This window comes from Mus pahari, chromosome 9, assembly GCF_900095145.1.
Source record: "Mus pahari chromosome 9, PAHARI_EIJ_v1.1, whole genome shotgun sequence".
In the NCBI taxonomy this organism is placed as follows: domain Eukaryota; kingdom Metazoa; phylum Chordata; class Mammalia; order Rodentia; family Muridae; genus Mus; species Mus pahari.
In genome coordinates this window covers 90,688,546-90,706,278 of record NC_034598.1, presented here as the reverse complement: position 1 = coordinate 90,706,278, position 17,733 = coordinate 90,688,546, and the positions used below count along the sequence as shown (strand labels likewise).

Genomic DNA, 17,733 nt, shown 5'->3' with positions numbered 1-17,733 from the left:
TCTTGTATCTACCATCTATCTATCCATCTATCATCTATCTATCTATCTATCCATCTATCATCTATCTATCTATCTATCCATCTATCATCTATCTATCTATCTATCATCTACCTATCTATCATCTATCACATATCTGTTATCTATCATCTATTATCTATCTATCTATCTATCATCTATCATCTGTCTACCACCTACCTACCTATTCATCCATGTTAGCCCTCATCCTTCTACATTGACAAGTTTACCTAAACTTTTTTACAAGCCCCAAGTCAATCGCCATAGCTCTTTTGTAGGCATCCTGTGTACAAGGCGCACTAAAGTCCTCGAGCTCTAAAGCAGGCATATCCAGTTCTCTGGCTGGGCTGTCAGGCTGGAAATAGGCAGCCCTAGTCTGTTTGCTTGTGTTCTTCCTGCTAGAAATCTGCCATTTAAAATGGCCCCACACACCAGTCGGGAGTCCTGTATACTGTCCTCGAGTGTAAGAAGACAGTGATGAGCCTTCAGGAGAAAATATGTGGTATATAAACTTCATTCAGACATGAGCCAAAGTGCCACTGGCCACTGAGTTTGAGGTTTGAGGGACGCTGAAGAATAGAAAGTCTTTCCAGAGCTTTCATTTATAGCGGGAAACTGGCTTGCCACGTTTTATACAGAATAGAAAAAGCAAGAAGGGCTTTTGGCTGAACTGGAGAACATCTCACCAAAAAAGCCAGCTTTTCCTAGAGCTGTTATGAGAGAAGAGTGAGGAGTAGTAGGCGATGCCTTATAAATCTAGAGAGAGTGTGAGCTGGGGCAGACAAGCCAAGCGCTCCCCCATCAACCCCCAGCCTCCATTGGACACTCTCCCATCAAACCCCGGCCTCCCTTGGGCACGCACCTGAGGGTTGTGTGGGCTCTCGGTACTCTCCGCTGCTGATCTGCCGGATGAGGTTTTTGTGATCAAAGCCATCGAAGGGCATCGTTCCATAAATGAGAGTGTAAAGCAAGACACCCAGGGCCCAGCTGTCCACCTGGAGCAGAGAGACGGGACACATAGGAGATAGTATATGGACCCCAGATGCTCTCCAGCATCGCTGCGTGTAAGCATCTACCCAGAGCACTCCCAGGAGCCTGGACCTGGAAGGCAGATTCTCTACCACAGCCTGACAATGGACAACTCAAGTCCAGCTTGTTTCAGAGCACTCTCAAGTGCTTACAGCCCAGGGTCCTCCTCATAATGATTCCTAGAGGCAGGTAGAGTTTAGATTACTTCCAGCTCAATTTGAAAAATGAGAATAGAATAGAATAGAGTAGAATAGAATAGAATAGAACAGAGAGAAAGAGACAGAGACAGAGACAGAGAGACAAGACCACTAAATCTCTTCCCCAGAAAAGCCCTTTCCAGGAAATGGAGGCAAAGCTAGGGCACAGGGTCCCTCATGGCTAACGCAAGAATCAGTCCCTCCCTTCACCTCCTCAGAAGGCTCAGGGGTTCCAACGTCAAATCCTACCAGAGCTGGGCAGATAGGAATGACAAAGACAAAGGAAGACAAAAAGATCTTGGGATGTAAGTGCGGAAAGCTGGGGACAGAGACACACTGTAGAGTGCATCTGCCCATGTTAGGCAGGCAGTTTCTTTACGGCTTGTAGCATACAGTACAAGTGCCGCCCCAGCGCTGCCCAAGGCTTTGGCTTTTGCAGAGAAGTCTGAAATATGACTTGTCTGTGGAATCTCTCAGCTATTAGACGTTTGTTCAGTTTTTTTTTTTTTTTTAAAGTGGAGATAAATGAGGCCAAATAAAACATGTTTGCTGAGCAGACCTGAATGCCAGCATGCAACCCCAGACACTAACCACCTAAGGCCAGAGGGGCATTCAATGATACATTTATAAGGCAAATTTTAACATTTTTCCAAGTTGATCCCTATACCATCCCTTGTCTTTTATCATTTGGAGGCCTTCTCTTTACTGTAATTGTTAGCGATACTGGGTACTCTTCCCTTTATCCCAGCCCTGCCCCACCAAAGCACTCTCAGATGGGTAAAGATTTGGGAGAAAACATTTCTACCCACCAAGCAGTTGCTATTCCAGGGAGAAGGGCAGATGAGTCCCTGGAAGAGGGGTTCTTATAAGAGAGCAATTCCTAACTCATAGTTAGACAGATGCTGCACTGGTTAGGTTTTTTGTTTTGTTTTTTGTTTTGTTTTGTTGTTTTGTTTTTGTTTTGTCAATTTGATACAAGGTATGGTCACCCAGAAAGAGGGAACTTCAGGTGAGAAAAAAATCTCCATCAGATTGGCCTATAGACCACTCTATGGGCATTTTCCTGGTTAAAGTAACATGGAGGGTTTGACCACTGGCCTCAGGGCCAAGCCTTGGAAGATGGTCCAGGGTTTTATAAGGACTCACGCTAAGTGAACCCGAGCCTTCCAGAGCAATTCAGTAAACAGTGCTCCTCCCTGGTCTCAGTTTCAGTTCCTGCCTCCCGGCTCCTGCCTTGAGACCCTGCTGACTTCCCCTCTCGCAGGACTGAAGGCTGTAAGCTGAAATAAACTCTCTGCTTCCCCAGGCTGCTTTTGACCATGGTGTTCATTATACACATAATATATTTACATATATTGCCATAGAAAATGAACTAGGACAGACGGATATCTTACAGCGACCCTGAGAGCTCTCTAAGGCAGGTAAAGGAACTCATTTCTCATAAAAGAGAAGATGCCATAAAAATTTACTTTCTGAAATATAAACACGACCACAAACATGGGCAAGAGAGATAAGAGTTTCACTTATTCTGTTTATTTTTGATACAATAGGAAAAAATTAAGTGTCTAGAGCCAGGGAAGTTATTACAAATCTAATAGTATATGCATAAAAACAAGATTTGGGTGACCATTACAAATCCTATGTTAGCAACAAATTTGGAAGGTATCACAAAATAATTATCAACTGACAAAAGGCCAGTGTGTGTGTGTGTGTGTGTGTGTGTGTGTGTGTGTGTGTGTGTGTGTGTAAGAGAGACAGACAGACAGACAGACAGACAGTATGCATAGCCTGCTCTTTACTAACTTGGTCTCAGTTATTTTCAGATGATCTCAATTATTTCTAAAGTGTTACCTTTGGAAAAAAAATCTAAAAAAAAAGAAAGAAAGAAAGAAAAAAGAATGAAAGAAAGAAAGAAAGAAAGAAAGAAAGAAAGAAAGAAAGAAAGAAAGAAAGAAAGAAAAAAGGAAACAAGGAAGGAAGAAAGGAAAGAAAGAAGGGAGGAAAGAAAGAAAGAAGGGAGGAAAGAAGGAAGGAAGGAAGGAAGGAAGGAAGGAAGGAAGGAAGGAAGGAAGGAAGGAAGGAAGGAAGGAAGGAAATCCTAAGCAGCTGCCCTGTCGAAGGGACAGGCATCTTTATCTCCTGTTCTCTAAGGCTTACTAAGGTTTCATGAATCTTCTCCTGGGTCTCTCTCTCCAAGTTTCTTTTGCTTGGTCTTTGGGGGTTTTAAGAACTTCCCTAGATCTAGTTCTTGCCTCCCTCCTCCTCTCTGTCCCTCCAAATCCCTGATCCCCTACACCAGCAGTCTGCTCACCTCTGGCCCTCGATAAGGCCTGCCGTTGACAATCTCGGGCGACGCATAGAGTGGGCTCCCACAAAACGTTTGCAAGAACTTGTCCTTCTGGTATAGGTTGGAGAGCCCAAAGTCAGCAATCTGTAAAGAGAAGCGAGACCCACGGAGATCTGTTAGAGGGAAGTCGCTAGTGTCTGCAAACTGATTCAAACTGCCCAGGGCAGATGAGAACACGTGGGCCACCACTGTGTCTAGGCCAAAGTCTGCCTCAAACAAAAATCGCCCACGGCAGTCAAGAGCATCCACTATCAGTATGGCTAAAGTATAAAACATCAAAGTCCTTAATGACCCATTTCCTCCCCAAACAAAACCACCGACTGGGGACCAAGTGTTCAAACACATGAGGATTTGGGGGACATTTCACATGTAAACCAAAACATCCCAGTTACAACAGCTTCCACACAAACTGCCACTTGATGCTTCCAACAAGCACCAAGTACAGAGGAGAACTTACCTACGGATTATGTTCCAAAGTTGCCAAGGGATGCTTAAAACTTTCAAGAGTACTACCCTCTATCTGCTATGGGTTTATTTTCTAAACATGCTTGTCTAGGATAATTTACAAGCCAAAACAATAAGAGATCAGCAATAATAAATAACAAAACAGAACAATTATAACAATATACTTTCTTGCAATAAAAATCAGCAAACAGTGTCACTGTTCCTGAACTTTGTACCAGGATTAAGTTAAATAAGGTCACCTAAACACAGGTACTACAACAGTCAATTTGATAAACAGGACAACTTGTATGCAACAGTTGAGTGGGTGGCATATACAGTGTGGATACCCTGGACAGATAGATGGCTCACTTCCCATCCGGACGGATGGTGCAAGGCTATGTCACACCACTCAGAACGGCACACAATCTAAAATGTATACACTGCTTCTAGAATGTTTCATAAGATGTTTTGGTTTGTGTTGATTAATTGGTCATGGAAGGTAAAACCTCAAGGAAGAGGAAGTGGAATATTTGAATTGTTTTGGTTTCCTGTATTGAAGACCAAGCCTGTGAGGGATATCAGTCAAGCACTGTGCCACTGAGCCACGCTCTCTAACCCTCGTCTTCCCTTCCCTGTAGCACTAGGGACCAAGCACAGGGGGCTTAGCCCCACATTATTATTGTTAATTGGAGACAGGATTTCAGTAAGTTTCTCAGAAAGGCTTTGATCTAACTCCATAGGCCAGGGAGGGCAGGAGCTGGTAACTCCCCTGCTTCAGTCACTTGACCTGCTGGGACTACAGGTGTGTCACCAGTCCTGACTAAAGGCAACAAGTGACAATTCATGTCACTACACTCACAATGGCATGCATGTCACACCACGGGGAATCCTGACTTCTACCGCCACAGCCACCTTTTCTTTATTTGACTCAAGATGAAACACACAGAGCACCAAATATTAAATCATTACATTTCAGCCTAAACTCTCCCGCTCACCATCCGCGTGACACGGATGGAGACGGCCATAGCAGTCTCCCAGAAAACAGAACCCCAGGATCTCTCCCTGTCCTGTCCTCCAGGCATATTATGAGAATAAGAGGAGAGCCATCGATTGCGATAAAGTGGAGCACGCCAACCCACCCCGCTAGCACGCGTCTCCCGAGGAAGTGTCTGATCTAACCTCACTTCCACAGTGGACTCACTGTCTTAAGTTTTGTAAAGGGTGTTATGTCATGTCCTTCAGAGCAGTGTGGCTATACCTGCACATGTACAGTACATGCACACACATGTAAACATAGACACATCTGTACATACTCCACATGCCATGTCTCCTTCTCTACCAGATTCTCAGTCCCTGTGTTTGCTTCCACATTTTTGTACCACCCTCTCCTTAGCAGCTGCCCCTGGCCAAGAAGTAAACTTGTCACTGAAACAGGCATTATGTTTTGAAAAGTATAAGGAATTAATAGTTATATAAAATAATAGTAACGCCAACTGTCATTTATCACAAACTCCCAAATGTTCAGTGCTGATGAATTCTCTAATCCAATTCTATTTTTAAAAACCCTGTATATATATATATATATATATATATATATATATATATATATATATATATATACTTTATGCCCAATGTCATAAGGACACCTAACTAAAATTAGATTAAAATCTTTTTAATGCTCAAAATGGTCAATGTTATGGCAATTTTACCACTGTGCTTTAAGAACTCCACTTACCAAACAAGGAGACAGATTTAGGGAGTTGGAGTTACTCATCTAAAGAAATGTGACCACTGGGCAGCTGTGCAAGTGTGCACCGCTCACACATCCAGCCCCAGACACACACAGCCCTGGGAGGGTGTGTGGATTTCAGTCAGTCTCAGCCAGCCTTATAAGGTGAACCCCCTGTGTGCTCCACCATCTCCAACCTGATTTCCACTTGAGTGTTAGCAAGGAGCTGGGGATATCCACAGGGCTGGGGAGCCTTGGGGGCTGAGAGCCACAGAACCTGTTTTAAATGAAGCCCTTCAAATAAGCCTATTATTGTTTTTTTAAAAGGAGCCATCCTTTGGTGAATGGAATGTCATTCAAGGCAGCTGTGCACAGCCACCCTCAGAGAAGCCATTCCCCTGGCTCAGATTGCACTCAACTGCTCAGAATTCCACTTGCTTATCAAGGCCCCAGACTGCCTTGCAGGAAGTTGGTGGGAAGCTTTTACAAAGTGCGCCCTGTCAATCAAAAGAATGGACCAGCTTCAGCTCTGGAGATTCCAAGGAGTCCTGAGGCTTCAGCCTCCCTCTGACTAGGGCTGCAGCTCTGAGAATACAACCAGCAATGCCAATACCTTCTGGGGCGTGTGGGAGCTTTCAAACGCTTGTGTGAGCACACCCATTGCACGTACACACAGTCGACAGCCCCAGGAACCTCCACCCGGGCTGGGCATCTCTGCTTGCCTTTCAGGCGTCTAGAGCTGTGTGTTTATATTTCACCCCACTCCCATCCTCCCAGACTGATGTTTATCAGCCTCCCTGTAAAACTGTCATTGCTGCGGACACGAGATTAATAGAAATCCAGATTAGGCCATGTTCTTGGCACTTGAACGGAAAAGCAATATTAATCAACACACACTCAGTGTTCTCAGACTCTGAGCTGCCCGGCTCTAGGATTTTTAATGCCGCAGGGAGCTTATGTCAACTATTGCTAAGTGGGGAGGCACTACCGGGTTCAAATCCACTCAGAAGCCTCAGTTCTCTCATCTGTAAAATGGGGTGAAAATCTCCTCTGCCCCTGTGGTGTCATGACAATTAAATATCATAAAGCACATACAAAGTACATATACAACAGTAATGGCACATTTATCTTTAAACACGGATAAGTAACTGATTTCACAACGCATGAGAAAGTGCATCTTAAAACACCAGGGACTGTCAATAAAAAACAGAAGGTCAAGGAGTCAGTTTTGCAAGTGAATTAGTTTGAATCACAAAATGAAGAAGTTATTCTCTTTTTTGACATGAGTCAGGAAGGCGGTAAGCCACAAGGGTCTAATTAAAACATCTCCACATTTACCAGAGAGGACCAACTGGCCTTGGACTCACAGCCTGGGGCTGTAACCAACATCAAACAAAAAAATTTGGTTTGTATTATTTCACTTGCGAGCTTTTTTTTGGTTCGTGGTACTAGTTTTCCACCAAATGCCATTACTTAAGGCTTCCTTCCTAAATAAATTCTACTCTACAAAGAGACCCAAACTAACTACAAGCACCACCAACCCAAGAAAAGGCAAAATGTACAAGAGTGCAGGGGGAACAAAATAACAAAATATGTGAGGGCTAAATTTAAACATAACTATGCCAAAATCATTGCACCTTAGAACTGGCCTCCATGTGGAAGAGTCCTGAGTGGGTGGGAAGGGAAGCTGCTGAAGGCTCGGGGTCCTAAGATGATTTGCTGACGATCACAAAGAAAAGCAACAAGATACATGGGGGATCCCCAGCTGCCCAACTCTGTAAAATGATGGGTCCATTCATCGAGTCCGTTTCGTACAGAATTCTAACGGAGACATGCCAGTCAGTGTAAGCCTACTCCTATCTGGTTCTCCAGCCTGCATCATCATCATCATCATCATCATCATCATCATCATCATCATCGCCTCACAGCATCTTAGAAGACAGACTTTAAGCCTGTCCCCAGGCCCTTTAGAGTAGCTCTTGCTGGCGCACTGTAAAGCTTTCGAGAAAGAGGCCTCCCTGTGTTTTGGGGTGGGTGGGGGTTGTTTGTTTGATTGGTTGATTTTTATTGATTGTTTGTTGTTGTTGTTGTTGTTGTTGATGATGATGATGATGATGCTGAACTGTTGCCTTGTCCCATGCTGGATCAGAACCACCCTCTGATCTCCCTCTATATATCCTGCCGCTCAGCCTCCACTCGGAAAGGCATCAGAGAAGGTAAATCTCATGAGTTTAATTTGGACTGTCTGTGTAACTATCCATCCCCTTTAGAAGTGTGCCCTGGTAAGTGAAAATCAGAGTGAAAAAGATAAATTGGGGGGTTAAGGGAATCATTCACATGTCAGTGGGATTAACCCCACTTCAACCCAGGTGAACCCTGGAGACAAGTGCAGTGTGAGATAAGCCAGGCACACACACACAAAAGATACTCATTGTCCGCTTCTGTTTATATATGGTCCCTAGAGTAGACAAATGATAGAAAGGAGAACGGTAGTGAGGGTCAGAGTCTGGGGGAAAGAGAAGCAAGGAGACAGACCTAATGGGCGTGGAGAACCAGGTGCAGAGTCGGGCTGTTGGGCTGCAGCTGGGGGCTGGGACTCAGTGTTCTACAACACTGAGGATGCTTCCTGCCTCTGTGCTAGACACCCAAGTACAGGAGGCTTTACGTTATACTATGCACTCAAAAGAGAATTAACCCGAAGGTCACTGAGAATAAGAAGCTCAGATGACACAAAAGGAGGTACCAGTTTGTAGATTTTAACAGCTACCAAAGGAGACTTAATGGCAAGGATAATTAGGAACGTCTGCCAGCCCGTGCTGGTGTCTAGAGGAAGTGCCCTGCTCTCAAAGATCAGAGGTTTAGGAGTCCTAAGAATCGGGGCTGGACTTAGGCTTTGTCATTACTTGGTAATAACTGGTGGGTACCACCAAGCCACCCAACCTATCTACACAGTGGTCTCAGAACTCTTGTTTATAAAGCTGCTAAAAGGACTGGAGACTATGAATCACAGACATCTCCATTAACACCTAGCGGCCATCTCAGAAGGGAAAGCCAACCTCAGAGCCGAGAGATGTGACCTTGACCTAGGCATGAAAGGGGCGTGTCCAGTGTGAGGGGCGGCATTCAGGAAGGAAGAAAAAGCAAGGCAGGTAGAACTTCTGTACACTAGTCCCAATCCCGGCTCCATCTCTTTGCAGTTCTGAGGCATGCCAGTCAAGTCCAACCGTACTCCTGCCTGGTCCTTGAGCCAGCAGCAGCAGCATCTCAGAGCATCTTAGACAGCAGAATCTCAGGCCCTGCCCCAGGCCTTCTGAGTGGAGAGCTGCATTACGACAAGAGCCCTGGTGGTTTCGCGTGTACTCCAGCCCTCTTGAACCTGTGAGACTTTTACCTGTAACATGGCTGTCAGTGACACTGTGGTTCACTAGGAAGGGCTGTTGAAAAACCAAGTCAACAGGCACATGGCAAGTGTGAACCCCAGGTCTACCTTGTAGCAGGCCTTCAATAACAGAACTGTGAAACTCCTACATCTATGAGTCTCAGTTGCTAGAAAACAGATCCACAACAGCACTGCCCAGTGCTGTGAGAATCAAACTCAAGCAGGGCAAGAGCTGTATTGATCACAGCAGCACAGCTGTGAGCCAGTCAGTGCCTAGGAGCCTTACATAAACCTCTGTGACCAGGTCTCACAACAGCCCTTGGAGAAAGGTCTTTATTATTATTATTATTATTATTATTATTATTATTATTCCCTCTTGGCAGATGAAGAAACTGAGGCACCGGTCTTGCCCAAGGAGCCTTCCCAGAGCCATCCTGGCTGTTAAACTCTATGTCAAAGGGAGTTATTGTTCACAGGAAATGGGCTTTCTGTGACTACAGGAAGATAGTAACTCCATGCAGGAAGACACACTCCATTGCTCCTTTCCGGCCTTGGAGTTAATTACTGTGGCTTTACCCCGGACAGCCACAGTCCTGCGCAGTCGGAAGGAGGGCAGCAACCTGAACAATGAGCCGTAGGGAGTCGACCGGCTTTCATCTTCAGAAGAATTACTTCTTGAGACCATTAATCACCAACCAACCAGGAGCAATCTGGAAAACTCTTTAATAGAGGGTGTGGCAAGAGCTACCTTGCAAAGGATGCTACACCCACCCAGCACCACTTAGCTGCACACACATCTCCACTGTCCTATGTGGCTGCTCTGCCCAGGGACTTGCTCAGCTGGTCATTGGCCACTATCAGCACTTGGAGGTTCTCTCCCAGGGCAGCTGTCTGCAAGTCAGATAGAGACTTGCACACAAGATAAGAGAATATGAACGGCCTACCGGATGACCGGCCCTGAGACAGAGGGACTGCAAATCTCGGGGTTGGCAGTAAAGAATAGTCTACAGTGGAGTGGGAAGAGGTTTGTAGTCGGCCTCATTCCTAATGAGCTATAGGAATTTCCCTGTCTGGAAAAAAAAAAAAATGAGGCACTTGGTCCCACCCTGGTGAGGACATTCTAAAGACGACACATGGAAGGTCTGGCCCAGGGCTCTGGTTTCCAGCAGGAGTTCAGCAAATGTGCTTTCCTCCTTCCGTTTCCTTCCCTCTGCAAGCTCATCATCAGATCCCTCCCCATCAGACCCTTCCCCAGCCTTCAGAACTCTGCCTGTCACCACTTCCCCCTCAAAGGCTTTCTGCTCCATCTGGCTAGACAGACCCACCCCTTCCTGTGTAGCACGTCCAGATGGCACGGGGGGCATCTGGTCTGCCAAGGGATAAGAAAAGCTCTCTGGAGGAAGACCCCCTTAGAGGACAGACAGATAAGGGGCAGTGGAAAGGGCATTCCAGCCAGAGGGAACCATGTGTTCCAAGGTCAGGAAGGCAGAGAAAACTTTGTAGATCTGAGGAGTTCAAGGGCAATGCAAAGGAGCCTTCCTGGACCAGCCTCACTGATCGGCACTGCCAGGCACCATCCCCACCCTGATCAACCTCCTTCACTGCACAAGTGGATCACACACTCCTTTGCTTATTGGTGTCAGCCCCAGCTGAAACCCAAGTCCACTGCAGGGGAGGAGGGGTCACACCTTATCTTCTTTGCCTTCTTAATATTTGGTGACTCATTATCACTACTAGTTAAATGATCACCAGACTCAGAGCTCCGAGACAAGAGGGACCTGGCCATCCCTTCCCCATTAAATCCCCCAACACCTGGCACAGGAATAAAGACATAGCATTTGACACTTGGTTAAGTATTTTATGATCAAGCAATATGGTCTATACTAGATATTCAGCTCCTGAAAGGACAGAAGAATGACCTAAGGCAGCGCAGATACGCTATGAGATAAGTAGCCCCACGTATACACACTCGGGCGCACCTGATGGGTAAATGAACTAGTTAATGCAAGACTACGAAGTTCTCACACTCCAAAGCCCAGAGGTCCATGATCCCGAACTTCGCCTTGCTAAGCTGCCAAGATTTCTATCTCTTCTTGTCACTGCCATTCAAAGCGGCTCTCTTATCCACAGCAGCCGTGCCTCCATTGTCACAGGGGCAGTAGATCATCTCCCCTCTGTTCCTCTCTCTTGAGCTCTGAGAGCCCAGCGGATTCCCAGCCCCGCAAGAGGAGGTCAGCTGACCCAGGCAGGCGCCTGGCCCTCTTCCGGAAGGCACTTTTACAGGAGCCTTCTCTGGGAATGGTCAGCATTCCATTCTCCCAGAGAGTGGGATGTGAATCTGGCCTGTTTTCATTAATTGCAAATTAATGCTAGGCTGGGTGCTATTTTAGTCCACGCTTCCACAGAGGGTGGAATGCGACCCAAGGCAGCGAGCAAGCGCATCGCGCTCATTCCTTCTGCCGTTGGACTGCAGGAATATTTTTAGAAGCCTCACCCTCTTGCCGTGGCCAGATAAATAATTTCCAAAACCAGATGTGCTCTTTGCAAATCATCATAAGGCACAGAAGGGAAGAGGAACCAGTCACATGGCTCACCCCAAAACTGCAGCAACATCTAACACGTTCCAGCTAGAAGCATCTTTAGAGACTTCCTCGGGGGCCCCAGGAGAGGTGGACCCACAATGTGACCACCGCTCCCCTGCCCTTAGGACGATCGAGCTCGCCACTCACATCCAGTTGGTTGGTAGTACATTTGTACCCACAGTGCCCCTAGGCCAGGCAGCAATGGCCTTTCATTCACACAGAGGCCAGCTTGTGGCCATGTGTATGACTGCTTCTGTCAGCAACTGTCCTTTCTAAATATGCGTCTGCAAAGTGCTGAGTCAGGAAGAGCGGAGCCCATGCAGCCGGAAGGCAAATCAGCAGCAGCTGAAACACATTTTTAAAACCCTTGGAAGTGGGTGCGAGAGGATGGCGTTTGCCCGGAAGTCAAACGTGGGAGTGAGTTTTAATCCTGGTTAGGGGCTCTTTTGCCCACAAATCAAACAGTTCTAATGCCTACATGTGCCAGGCACCAGGAGATGCTCTGGGACAAGGAAGACAGCAAACTCCTGATCTCACACCCCTAAGACAGTCTAGGTTAGAAATCGACCCTCAACAAGCTCTTTCAACTAGAATATCAGGTCTTTGTTGAAGTCTCTGCAACAATGGAGGAAACGGTAAATAATGACTTATTAAAAGGACAGATTTGATTATGTGTGCGTGTGTATACGTGTGTGCGCACGAGTGCACGTGTGTACACACACACACGCTCACACACGTTCCCATCCTGGGCAATGTCAGGAGCAGAGCTTCCTAAGAAGACAAAGAAAAATACAGGACCAAAGTTGACTTTTGTAATAAAGTACTATGTGTGCTACTTGGCTACAAAAACAGAGGCTCTCAGGTGGAAAACCTGGTCCCCAGGAGCCCCGCGCCCTACAGTCACTGCTCTGTTGCTTTGGGTTTACAAATGAGCTGTTCTTCCAGGCTGCTGCCCCATTGTCCCCCAACACAATTGCTCTCTGAATTCTGGTCATTCTTCTGCTCCATTAGGGAATTCTATGACTCCACAGGAAGCTATGCGCCTTATCACTTCTGGGACTACAGCATAGGACCAAGAGGCCACACTGTGCCACAGAACCCAATCCCCAGGCGAGAGGCTCACATTCCAGACCTTGTAAAGACTACATTTAGTTCTGAGGGCTCCCGGCGACAGGTGGCAGGAAGAATCTGGACAGAGTGTCACTGAGAACAATAGCTGATATAAATCCCTTAGAAGGCAAGAGTCCAAACGGATAGCAGGCACGACCACCGCCCCATCCCAGGCCTGACCACCACCCCATCCCAGAACCACTTTCCCGGCTGCTGGCTTTCCATGCGTGTCCTCCTGCAGGGGCCAAACACTTAGGCAAGCTCTTGGGATAGACGTAGCTAAGCGCCATCTCCTCTGAATGTATTTCTAGCTATTTTCACATTTATTGTCGGTGCCTAGAACCGGGGATTGCCTACAGAAACTCTCAGGAAAAAATTGACTGGAGAAAATAAACAAACAGTACACAGCTCTTCTTCCTACTTGACAGGAGAAGCTAAGTTCAATGGGTGAGAAATTTATCCTGAACCCTGCTATCAGCAAGAGACACGATCCAACTCCAGCACCTCTACTCCTAGACTGAACTCATTTGCGAACAGTTGATTCTGACAGTTTAATTCTGAACATAAAGGATACCTCGTAAAGGCCCTAGAGCAAGTCTGTGGCTGTTATTATTACGCATTTTGTAACTGGAGGAACTGGGTTATGTGGGGTTTTTCCAAGGTCAAGGAGCTGAGCCCTTAAGTTGGCTTTTGTTTTTTTCCCCTGTCAACACTGGGACTGAACCAAGGCCTTCATACTTGTTTAGCAAGTGAAATCTGAAATCGAAAACACATCCCCAATCCATAATTTTTGAACTTGATAGTTAGTACTCCTTCTAGAATAATCCAGCCACTTGCCAAAAAGGGATTTGAGATTTCATTTCCTGTTCCTAAGGAGAACTGTTTCAACCCATCATTTTCACCAGGCTCTAAGGACTGGACAGAAATATGTAACTGAGGTCAACTCTTCCGTGAGTAGCAGGCCATGGGTATGTGTCTCTCAAGGACAACTCAAAGGATGCTTGTGACTAAAGGATGCTCGAGACAGCCATGTTCTACAAACCATAAAACAGCTTTATCCTTCCAAGTAAGGATGGTCCACCACATACCCACTGACTAACTGACACAACAGGAGCAACTGAAGAGGAAGACATGAGGTTGTTGCTATCCCTTGTCTGAGGAGGGTCCAGTTGAGGGCTCTTGTGGGGAGTCCTGAAGCCATTGCATAACGAAACCCGAACAGCGAGCTCCGTTTATTTTGAAATGGTGTTTGCTTACTTTGCGGCCGTGGTCTAAGGGACGTTCAGAGTGCTCCCAAGGAGGCCACTGAGCCCTGTAGAGCTCTCTCTGGCTTCAGCAGCCGTCGGAAATAAATGTGAACCCCATCACTTGCGCGCCTTTTCTTTAAGATTGATTTTTATTTCTAATTATGCCTAGGTACGTGTGTCTGGTATGTGGACCTGTGCCCTGGTGACTGTAGGTGTCCTCAGAGGCCAGAAGAAGGTGTAGGGTCCCCTGAAGTTATGGGTGGTGTTTGTGAGCACCCCAACATGGCCGCTACGAACTAAACTCAGGTTCTTTAGAAGAGCAGCAAACGGTCTTAATTGCTGAGCCATCTCTCCAGCTCCCAACCCACCCTTTTTGAACTGCCACCATTTGTACCCAGCTCTCAATTCCATAGCTGGATCAAGTATGAGACTGAGTGAGACGGGGTGAGGAGGAAGAAGCAGAGATGTGGGGTGGGAAGTGGCAGCACGGTGGCTAGGGCAAGGCTTCTCAGCTGGCTCTGAATTGTTTGCCAGTAGACTCAGCACTAAGGAGATGAAGCGAGGAGGGCCATCTGTTCAAGGCCATCCTCAGCTACATAGCAAGTTTGAAACCAGCCTGGGCTACATCAGAAGCTACCTCAAAGACAAAAAAAAAAAAAAAAAAAGTGAGGCTACTTCTAGGTTTAAAATAATCTGGGGCCCCTTCTAGCACATTGCATAGTGGTATGAACTTACCACTGTTACTACGGATATGTTATCTGATTTTTCTGTGCTTCAGTTTCCCTATGTACATGTGAGTTTGCCCATCTCACATGCTGTCTGAGTCATTTATGAAAGTATCAAGCACATGGGAACTAAAACACATATGAAATATGTGTGTTACTTTTGTGGTCAGAATTCCAGATTGTGAGCTTCCTGAGGACAGGGACTGTGTGTTAGTCATTGTCCCAGCAGGGAGAAGAGAATCTGGCGGGTTGTAGGGGACTCCATAATGCCTGCTAAATTAAACTGTTTGGATGAGCCTATTGATGAGAGTCTTTCCCAGAGCCCGCCAAAAACCACGCCCACCCGCCATACCCACGCCCCCCGGCTGAGTTTTACCTTAATGTTGCAGTTGTCATCAAGCAGTATGTTCTCCAGCTTCAAGTCCCGGTGAACCACACCATTCTGCAATGAGAAAAAAAAAAGAGCTGAGTAGGAGCAGGAGCCTGTGAGATGACAGACAAGAGCGCTCTGGGGAGGGGGCGGGGGCCGGGCACAGGAACAAGTCTGACAGATGAAAGCAATGCACCAGCCAGCCCCGGTGGTCTTCACCTCCATCCTTCAGGCCCGCTCTCGTTGTCAGGATGCTCCCCAGACAGCAACCAGCGACAGGAGAGCATTAGTCACTTGCTGTGTGGTTAACGGAAAAATGACTGGAATCCATTCTCCCCCCAGAGCCTCTAAACCAGCAGGGGGATTCTTTGTGGGAATGTAATTCCACTGTGTCTGAGACAGGGTCCCAGGGACACAGCAAACATCTCAGCTGGTGCCTCGGAGCACAGGACCCCAGGGACAGCCCGCCTGCCTGCCTGCCTGTCTGCCTGCATCCCTTATGCTGGAAAGAGGCCTGACCCTCCTACAGCTTTGTCTTAGATAGTCCCTAAGCAGCCAGCTGGAAAGACTTGAAAGTCCCTCTCCGCTCTGCAGGACTCAGAGCTGATGAAAAGGGTTACAGGCCAATGAGACCAGAGCCACTAGGAACTATGTCCTGTGACCTTTTTATTCAGGCAATCTCTGGACAACTGAGGGCTGGACTTGAGAGCAGCCAGCCAGCTGAAAGGAAAGGACACTGATGGGCTGCAGAGAAGATTCCGGGGTGGGTGAGCAGGAAAAGTGCTTGGGGGCTGTGTTGGATGTGTGGGGGGAGTAGGTTCCCAGCATCCTGCTGTGTAAATGGCTTCTGCGGAGAAAGCTGCTATATCAAACATGCCTGTAGCTCGTTCTTTCAGTTTGTTTTCCTTTCCGTTTGACAGCTTCTAACGTCTCCACAACCACCAACTTGGAGAGAGATGACATGTATTCCTACTACTGCTTTTGCTAATCCGAGCTCTCAGGAGGTGTCCGGAGATGCAGAAATGCCCCCCAAACCTATCTCCCGGAGGAGAGATGTGGAGGCCAGGAAAGCCGACTCTGTTTGGCTTTAAATGAAATACTGCGAGACGTTTGTTTCACATGGTCACATTCCTGACTGACATAAGAAGATGGAATGAGCCTAAGAACATCTCATTCATACACAATCCACAAATTCACACACTTCAAACAACGGAAGTATTCTGTGGCGCTTTCCAGCATTACGGAAGGCGGAGTCACAGAAGGCTTGGTGGTCTGATCATGAGTGTCTCTCATGTCCACAGAGAGGCCAACCAAAGGTTGTGGGTGTGCACGTGTCTATCACCCTAACACTGATCTACAGAGACAGGCAGATCCTGAGGGCTCACTGGCAAGCCAGCCCAGTGGAACTGGCAAGCTGCAGTTTCACTGAGAGACCCTGTCACTAAAACAAGGTGGGAAGTGATAGGGGAATACCTGACAATGACCTCAGGCCTCTATGTATACACACACACACACACACACACACACACACACACACACACACACTCAAGCATGGGATTTGAATAGGGAGATTTTTTTCTCATCCTATCTAACATCTCCACACATGTCACAATGAACTAACCAAGGCTTTTATAATATTAAAGCTATAGTGAGTCTACGCTCAAAGTTGCAGGCCTAGTCGTACCTTGTGACAGTAATGCACAGCAGATACAATCTGCCGGAAGAAGTGTCTGGTCTCCCTCTCGCTGAGGCGCCTGCGCTCGCTGATGTAATCATACAGCTCTCCTTTGCTGGCATATTCCATGATGATCACAATCTTATCTTTGTTCTCAAACACTGTGGGGGGGGGGGCGGGAAGAGAAATAAACAAACACTCTGTTATCCAGCAGGATCGATGATGACCAACTGCAGAGAAAGAGCAATGAAGACCAGGGAGATGCCACTGAGCCGGATGGGGCTCAGGGAACAGGTTGAGAATCTGCATTCAACATCAGGGGGTCTTGGGACAATGATGGCTTCGCTCTGTCCCTGCACCCACCTTGTACAGTTGAGGGAAACATACCCAGGTCTTTCCTGCAGACCCCACTCTCATTAACAAGGTCATCTCTCCCCAGTGCCCTCCCGCCCCTGCTTAGTTCTCTGTGGAGAGAAGAGAATTAACGAACACAACTATAGGGCTGTGGAGAGCGCTCAGAAGATGAAGCATTTGCTGCCTGGATGTGAGGACCTGAGTTCAGAACCCTAATAGCCAAATACAACAGCATGGCGTGTCTGTGATCTCAGTGCTCCCATGCATGATCTCAGTGCTCCCAAGCATGATCCCAATGCTCCCATGCATGATCTCAGTGCTCCTAACATGATCCCAGTGCTCCTAAGCAAGATCTCACTGCGCCCATGCATGATCCCAGTGCTCCTAATATGATCCCAGTGCTCCTAAGCATGATCTCACTGCTCCCATGCATGATCCCTGCGCTCCCATGCATGATCCTAGTGCTCCTAACATGAGCCCAGTGCTCCTAAGCATGATCTCACTGCTCCCATGCATGATCCCAGTGCTCC

At 47.0% G+C, this 17,733-nt stretch overlaps 1 protein-coding gene across 1 annotated transcript in view; it reads right to left on the bottom strand.

The window, feature by feature from the left end:
- The window catches only part of Nuak1 (NUAK family kinase 1), a 71,990-nt gene that overhangs the window by 6,096 nt on the left and 48,161 nt on the right, over positions 1-17,733 (bottom strand). Inside the window, exons 3-6 of the mRNA XM_021205115.2 lie at positions 16,859-17,010; positions 15,181-15,246; positions 3,553-3,672; positions 878-1,010 (exon numbers count right to left, since the gene is read on the bottom strand). Coding sequence (XP_021060774.1) covers positions 878-1,010; positions 3,553-3,672; positions 15,181-15,246; positions 16,859-17,010 — 471 coding nt within the window. The remainder of the gene's footprint in view (positions 1-877; positions 1,011-3,552; positions 3,673-15,180; positions 15,247-16,858; positions 17,011-17,733) is intronic.